Here is an 8,622-nt window from a genome sequence, read left to right as displayed (position 1 = left end):
ACAATTCAAACACCTGGCTGCGGTCGATGAAAGCTCTTATCACAAAATGGAATGGAACAAGGACACTGGAAAATTGGTTCTGAATCGTACAATAGCGTTCCGTTGAAACCTTAGCCGTCGTTGAATTCCAACCCGAATGTCAACCCAATACCTTTCCTGAACAGTTGGTTTCAAATCAAAAGCACAACATGGTTCAACTGGCTGTCGTCTTCCAAGTAGATATATTTCTCATCTCTCGTATTCTTTCATTTTCATTTAAAATAATTTAAAACACATTTTAAAACATACCAAATACAGAGTGACTTGTCCTGCTCTAATGGGGTGGTATTTTAAGGTGTACAGAAGAAAAACACAATTTCAAACAATGTAAAATGGTGACATGTCTTGATGAGGGTACCATTCGTTCTTTACATCACCATGGGAACAGAAAGCCCATCCCCTTATTCTGTCACACACAGCTCACATCCCATGTGGAAGTCTCCCAACTGGACCACCCTATATGTACAGACAGCTTTATTTGGCCGTGACGTTGTAAAGGTTTGCAAAATTCCAATAACTTTCCCCAAATTCCCACGTTTTAGCAGGAAGTCTGGGAATCCTCCAACCAAGATGTTTTTTGAAAACCTGTGGAAAGTTACAGGAATTTTACAACCCTTAATGCCGTAGATGTTTGTCTGTTTTCACTCCAGGATCTTCTCCCGTGTGTCGGGTAGTTTAGTGGCCAGCAAACCTCCGCAAGCCAGCGCTGCGAACGCCAGGAAAATGGGGACGATCTTTGTGATGCCGATGAACTTGGCAAAGACGACGCTGCCAATAATGGCTGCCAGCTTACAGGTACCGTTCAGCACTCCGAACGCTGTGCATCTGAGGAAGAGAAAGGTACAGACATCAGTGGGTTTAGGACGGGTGCTTAAAGGACAGTTTACAACAGTGGTTCTCAGCCGGTGGGGGTTTAGGACGGGTGGTTAACTTTTTGTCAATAGGGGGTGCTGTTTTCACTTTGTAAAAATTTGTTCCCAAATTAAACTGCCTCGTACTCAATTCTTGCTCGTACAATATGCATATTATTATTACTATTGGATAGAAAACACTCTCTAGTTTCTAAAACCGTTTGAATTATATCTGTGAGTAAAACAGAACTCAAGTTGGAGCAAACTTCCTGTCAGGAAGTGAGAAATCTGAAATCAGGCAATCTGTTCCAGGGTCAGTTTATTAATTTGCATGTATTCTATTGGTCGACATGCACTGCATACGCCTTCCCCTAGATGTCAGCAAGCAGTGAGAATTGGAATGGAGTTGCTAGGCAGATCTGAGGCCATATAAATGGTCTTGGAACGTGGGGTGCACTCTTTTCAACGTTCGCCATGACGCGAGACAGACCTCAGGATTGCATTCTGGAAAGCTCTCGTTATAGGCCTTAGATATATCCGGCTCTGATTTTATTCGATATAGGTGTTAACCTGTCTAGGACCCCCCCCCCCCCCCACTGAAAAGCCAGGGCGCGAAATTCAAAAAAAATATTTTTTTAAAATATTTAACTTTCACACATTAACAAGTCCAATACAGCTAATGAAAGATACAGATCGTGTGAATCCAGCCAACATGTCCGATTTTTAAAATGTTTTACAGGGAAGACACAATATGTAAATCTATTAGGTAAACACCTTAGCAAAAGAGACCATTTTTCTTTGTCCACCAACACCACTAGCTATCACCAATTCGGCTAAACTAAGATATTGATAGCCACTAACCAAGAAAAAACCTCCTCAGATGACAGTCTGATAACATATTTATGGTATAGGATAGGTTTTGTTAGAAAAATGTGAATATTTCAGGTAGATATCATAGTTTACAATTGCACCCACCGTCACAAATCGACTAGAATAAATAGATAGAGCAACGTGTCTTACCTAATTACTAATCATAAAACATTTCGTAAAAATACACAGCATACACTAATCGAAAGACACAGATCCTGTGAATACAGACAATATTTCAGATTTTCTAAGTGTCTTACAGCGAAAACACAATAAATCGTTATATTAGCATACCACATATGCAAACGTTACCCCAGCATTGATTCTAGCCAAAGAGCGCGATAACGTCAACATCGCCAAAAGATATTAATTTTTTCACTAACCTTCTCAGAATTCTTCAGATGACACTCCTGTAACATCATATTACAACATACATATACAGTTTGTTCGAAAATGTGGATATTTAGCCACCAAAATCGTGGTTATACAATGAGAAAAGTAGCCGAGCTGGTCAGAAAATGCCGTGTGCCATATTAGACAGTGATCTAGTCGTATACATAAATACTCATAAACGTGACTAAAAAATATAGGGTGGACAGCGATTGATAGACAATTTAATTCTTAATACAATCGCGGAATTACATTTTTTAAATTATCCTTACTTTTCAATACAGTTTGCGCCAAGCGAAGCTACGTCAAAAAAGATGGCGTCCTAAGCCACTAACATTTTTCGACAGAAACACGATTTATCATAATAAATTGTTCCTACTTTGAGCTGTTCTTCCATCAGAATCTTGGGCAAAGAATCCTTTCTTGGGTCTAATCGTCTTTTGGTCGAAAGCTGTCCTCTTGCCATGCAGAAATGCACATTGCGTTCGGCATGAACTGGAACGGTGCCCAGAGATTCACAGTGGCTCAGAAATAAATGTCCCAAAATCGCACTAAACGGATATAAATTGCTATAAAACGCTTTAAATTAACTACCTTATGATGTTTTTAACTCCTATAACGAGTAAAAATATGACCGGAGAAATATAACAGGCTACACTAATGCTTGGAAAAAGAGTAGGTCGGTATCCTCCGCGCGCATGACGCACCTAGAAAAGAGGTCCTACCTACAGGATTTTTTCATTTATAGTGGCTGTGATTGGGCAATCGATACCATTCAAAGCGTCATCACGTAAAGGCATCCAGGGGAAGACGTAAGCAGTGTCCGTATACTCATAGGAATAACAGTGGCCTTAAAACTGACTCCAGAACAGGGGCCAAAATGTGTGAAATCTGACTCCATGTCAGGGAAATTGCTGTAGAATGAGTTCTGTTCCACTTAGAGACAAAATTTCAACGGCTATAGAAACTATAGACTGTTTTCTATCCAATAATAATAATAATATGCATATTGTACGATCAAGAAGTTTGTAGGAAGCCGTTTCAAAAATTACACGATTTCCATAAATAGTGACAACAGCACCCCCTAGCCTTAACAGGTTTAAAGACATCATAATGTAGTTATTTTAAACCGAGTTATATCAGTTTATATCAGTATATTGCGATTTTCGGATATTTCTTTGTGCTGCGTTATAGTGAGTTGGGCACGTCTGGGCCACATAGCTAATGTTTGCTGCTAATTCCTAAGTTGAAGACGGCAATCTACAACCGAGCAACGATGATTCTGGACAAAGGACAACTTGCCCAAGATTCTGATGGAAGCTCATCAAAAAGTAAGAACTATTTATGAAGTTAATTCGTTGTTCTGTTGAAAAATGTTGACCTACTATTCTGCCATTAATTTCGGTGCGTTCTCGCTTTAACGCAAGCTGTATGTCGTAGTAACGTTAATTTTAAAAATCTAACACAGCGGTTGCATTAAAACCTCTTGAGCCTATGGGGGCGCCATTTCGACTTTGTAAAAATGAGTTCCCAAATTAAACTGCCTCGTACTCAATTCTTGCTCGTACAATATGCATATTATTATTACTATTGGATAGAAAACACTCTCTAGTTTCTAAAACCGTTTGAATTATTTCTCTGAGTGAAACAGAACTCATTCTGCAGCACATTTCCTGTCAGGGAGTGAGATTTCAGAAATCGAGGTCCCTGTTCTGAGGTCAGTTTATAAGTCCCCATGTAAGCCATCGGGCTACATGCACTGCATACGTCTTCCTCTAGATGTCAGTAAGCGGGGAGAATTTGAATGGAGTGGATTGCGCAATCTGGGACCCTATATAAGACCGTGGAACGGAAGTACCGTCCTTTTCAACGGTGCGCCTGGCGCAAGAAGACATCACAATGGCGTCCTGCAAACGCTTTCGTTTTAGTAGTTCTATATCTCCGGTCATGTTTTTATTCGTTATAGGTGTTAAAGACATCATAAGGTAGTTAATTTAAACCGACTTATAGCAGTTTATAGCAGTTTATTGCGATTTTCTGGGATTTCTTTGTCATGCGCTTTCACGAGTTGGACACGTCTCCAGTGGGTGGCTATCGTTAGCTGCTATTTCGACAGGAGAAGAGGACATCTTTCAACCCAAAGACGATTGTTCTGGAGAAAGGACACCTTGCCCAAGATTCTGATGGAAGCTCAGCTAATAGTAAGCAGTCTTTATGCGTTTAATTCGTACTTATGTTGACAAATGTCAAATAATAATTCCGCCATGAATTATGGTGCGGTCTCGCTTTGGCGCACGCTGTATTGCGCAGTAACGTTAATTTTAAAAATCTAACACAGCGATTGCATTAAGAACTAATTTATCTTTCATTTGCTGTCCAACTTGTATTTTTTAGTCAAGTTTATGAATAGTTTTCGATTAGAATAGGTTCCTCTCCAACATGGCGCCGGACAGATTGCTTGAATTTTTGGCCACTTCTCATTGTATAACCACGATTTGTGCCGCTAAATATGCACATTTTCGAACAAATTCTATATGCATTGTGTAATATGATGTTATAGGACTGTCATCTGAAGAATTCTGAGAAGGTTAGTGAAAAAATTAATATATTTTGGTGGTTTATACGTTATCGCTATTTTTGCCTTGAATCAATGCTGTTGTGATGTTTGCTATTGTGGTAAGCTAATATAACGCTATATTGTATTTTCGCTGTAAAACACTTAGAAAATCTGAAATATTGTCTGGATTCACAAGATCTGTGTCTTTCAATTGCTGTACGCTGTGTATTTTTAAGAAATGTTTTATGATGAGTAATTAGGTAATACACGTTGCTCTCTGTAGTTATTCTAGTCGCTTTGGTGAGAGTTGTGATGGTGGCTGCAATGGTAAACTATGATTTATACCTGAAATATGCACATTTTTCTAACAAAACATATGCTATACAATAAATATGTTATCAGACTGTCATCTGATGAAGTTGTTTCTTGGTTAGTGGCTATTTATATCTTTATTTGGTCGAATTTGTGATAGCTACTGATGGAGTAAAAAAATGGTGGAGTAAGAAAGTGGTGTCTTTTGCTAACGTGGTTAGCTAATAGATTTACATATTGTGTCTTCCCTGTAAAACATTTAAAAAAATCAGAAATGATGGCTGGATTCACAAGATGTGTATCTTTCATCTGGTGTCTTGGACTTGTGATTTAATGATATTTAGATGCTAGTATTTACTTGTGACGCTATGCTAGGCTATGCTAGTCAGCTTTTTTACTGATGGGGGTGCTCCCGGATCCGGGTTTGGGAGGAACTAGAAGTTAACCTGTTTGGGCTGCAAGGGGCAGTATTGAGTAGCCAGATAAAAGGTGCCCATTTCAAACGGCCTCGTACTCAATTCTTGCTCGTACAATATGCATATTATTATTACTATTGGATAGAAAACACTCTTTAGTTTCTAAAACCGTTTGAATTATTTCTCTGAGTGAAACAGAAGTCATTCTGCAGCACACTTCCTGACCAGGAAGTGGAATGTCTGAAACCGAGGCTCTCTTCTTCTTCCTGCCTATACATGGGCATGATACGTAAGAGTCTACGTGCACTTCATACACCTTCCCCTGGATGTCAAGAGGCGGTGAGAGAAGAAATGTCGTGTTTATCTTGGTCTGAGGTGGAATAAAAGCTCTTTGTATGACGTGACCGTCCATTTTCTGTTTTCTGGAGCGCGCGAAAGGGGACATGGATTTGCCTTCTGTTTAGCTGTCGTTATGGACGACTAACATCTCCGGCTTGGATTTTATTTGATACATGTGACCATATCATCGTAAAGTATGTTTTTTCAATATAGTTTCATCAGATTAGTGAAAATTTTTCGGGAGTTTTGCCGTGTTCCGTTCTTTTCCGATTGTTGACTTGGAGAGCTTTGTGCCACTTGGCAAGTGCACGTGCTAAATCGAGAGGGAAAATGAAGGTTCTAAATCCAAACAACGACTGTTCTTGACAAAGGACACCTTGTCCAACATTCTGATGGAAGATCACCAAAAGTAAGAAACATTTTATGATGCTAATTCATATATCTGTCGTGCATGTGAATTAGTCGTGGGCGCCCAACTTTGGGGTACTCAGCTATACCGAAGCTGGGTGTCGTAATGAAGTTATTTTTTAGAATTCTAACACTGCGATTTCATTAAGAACTAATGGATCTATCATTTCCTATACAACATGTATTTTTTAGTTATGTTTATGAATAGCTATTTGGTCAGAATATGTGTGTCAGAAAACGTGTCAGAAAAATATCGTTGCTGTTTAGACGTTGTGGAAAAAGTAGCTAAGTTAGCACAATGTGTAACCACTGATTTCAGCTCTAAATATGCACATTTTCGAACAAAACATAAGTGTATGTATAACCTGATGTTATAGGACTGTCATCTGATGAAGAAAATCAAGGTTAGCCAAAAATTATATATCTTTTGCTTGTTTGTTACGATCGCTAACTTTTGCTACTGGGAAATTGCTTGTGTTTTTGGCTATTGTGGTAAGCTAATATAACGCTCTATTGTGTTTTCGCTGTAAAACACTTGATAAATCGGAAATATTGTCTGGAATCACAAGATGCCTGTCTTTCAATTGCTGCAGACTATGTATTTTTCAGAAATGTTTTATGATGAGTAATTAGGTATTTGACGTTGGTGTCTGTAAATATTATGGCTGCTTTCGGTGCAATTTCTGATTGTAGCTGCAATGTAAACTATGATTTATACCTGAAATATGCAAATTTTTCTAACAAAACATATGCTATACAATAAATATGTTATCAGACTGTCATCTGATGAAGTTGTTTCTTGGTTAGTGGCTATTTATATCTTTATTTGGTCGAATTTGTGATAGCTACAAATGGAGTAAAAAACTGTTGGAGTAAAAAAAGTGGTGTCTTTTGCTAACGTGGTTAGCTAATAGATTTACATATTGTGTCTTCCCTGTAAAACATTTAAAAAATCGGACATGTTGGCTGGATTCACAAGATGTGTACCTTTCATATGCTGTATTGGACTTGTTAATGTGTGAAAATTAAATATTTAAAAAAAATATATATTTTGAATTTCGCGCCCTGCACTTTGAGCTGGCTGTTGTCATAAGTGTACCGACGTCGGGCTGCAGCCATAAGAAGTTAAGAACTAATGTATCTTTCATTTGCTGTCCAACCTGTATTTTTTTGTCAAGTTTATGATTAGTTATTGATTAGATTAGGTGCCTCTCCCAAGATTTCTCCCGACATTTTCTTTGCAGCTTGGCTACTATTCTCATTGTATAACCACGATTTGTACCGCTAAATATGCACATTTTCGAACAAACTCTATATGTATTGTGTAATATGATGTTATAGGACTGTCATCTGAAGAAGTTTGAGAAGGTTAGTGAAAAAATTAATATCTTTTGCTGGTTTATTCGTTATCGCTATTGTTGGCTTGAATCAATGCTGTTGTGTGGTTGGCTATTGTAGTAAGCTAATATAATGCTATATTGTGTTTTCGCTGTAAAACACTTAAAAAATCTGAAATATTGGCTGGATTCACAAGATCTTTGTCTTTCATTTGCTGTACACTGTGTATTTTTCATAAATGTTTTATGATGAGTATTTAGGGAATTCACATTGCTCTCTGTAGTTATTCTAGTTGCTTTGGTGAGAGTTGTGATGGTGGCTGCAATGTAAAACTATGATTTATACCTGAAGTATGCACATTTTTCGAAACAAAACATATGCTATACAATAAATATGTTATCAGACTGTCATCTGATGAAGTTGTTTCTTGGTTAGTGACTATTTATATCTTTATTTGGTCGAATTTGTGATAGCTACCTATACAGTAAAAAAATGGTGGGAAAAAAAAGTTGTGTCTTTTGCTATCGTGGTTAGCTAATAGAAATACATATTGTGTCTTCCCTGTAAAACACTTTAAAAATCAGAAATGATGGCTGGATTCACAAGATGTGTATCTTTCATCTGGTGTCTTGGACTTGTGATTTCATGATATTTAGATGCTAGTATTTACTTGTGGCGCTATGCTAGGCTATGCTAGTCAGCTTTTTTACTGATGAGGGTGCTCCCGGATCCGGGATTGTGACCAAGTAGAAGTTAAAGGACAGTTTACAACAGTGGTTCTCAGCCGGTGGGGGTTTAGGACGGGTGCTTAAAGGACAGTTTACAACAGTGGTTCTCAGCCGGTGGGGGTTTAGGATGGGTGGTTAAAGGACAGTTTACAACAGTGGTTCTCAGCCGGTGGGTCGGGAGGTTTTGATTGGATCACAGGTGTCTGAGTAAAAACTTCCTGGTTCAATTTGAAACAACCTGCTTGAGGCGAAACCAGTTGAAAACCTTTATAGTATTTATCCAGAAAAAACCCTTTCAATCATTCCAAAGACCACCTAAATCCCTCATCATGAACAACACTGACATCCGTCTGATACCAGGACATTGACATGAGGAT

At 38.3% G+C, this 8,622-nt stretch overlaps 1 protein-coding gene across 1 annotated transcript in view; it reads right to left on the bottom strand.

Moving 5' to 3' along the window:
• Nucleotides 1–680: 680 nt before the first annotated feature.
• The window catches only part of LOC120037505 (synaptic vesicle glycoprotein 2B-like), a 32,754-nt gene continuing 24,812 nt past the window's right edge, over nucleotides 681–8,622 (bottom strand). Inside the window, exon 12 of the mRNA XM_038983536.1 lies at nucleotides 681–864. Within this exon, the coding sequence (XP_038839464.1) occupies nucleotides 681–864 (184 nt within the window). The remainder of the gene's footprint in view (nucleotides 865–8,622) is intronic.

Source organism: Salvelinus namaycush, unplaced genomic scaffold, assembly GCF_016432855.1.
Source record: "Salvelinus namaycush isolate Seneca unplaced genomic scaffold, SaNama_1.0 Scaffold1732, whole genome shotgun sequence".
Lineage (NCBI taxonomy): Eukaryota > Metazoa > Chordata > Actinopteri > Salmoniformes > Salmonidae > Salvelinus > Salvelinus namaycush.
The sequence above is the reverse complement of the archived record's forward strand: the minus strand, read 5'-3'. Positions and strand labels throughout refer to the sequence as shown.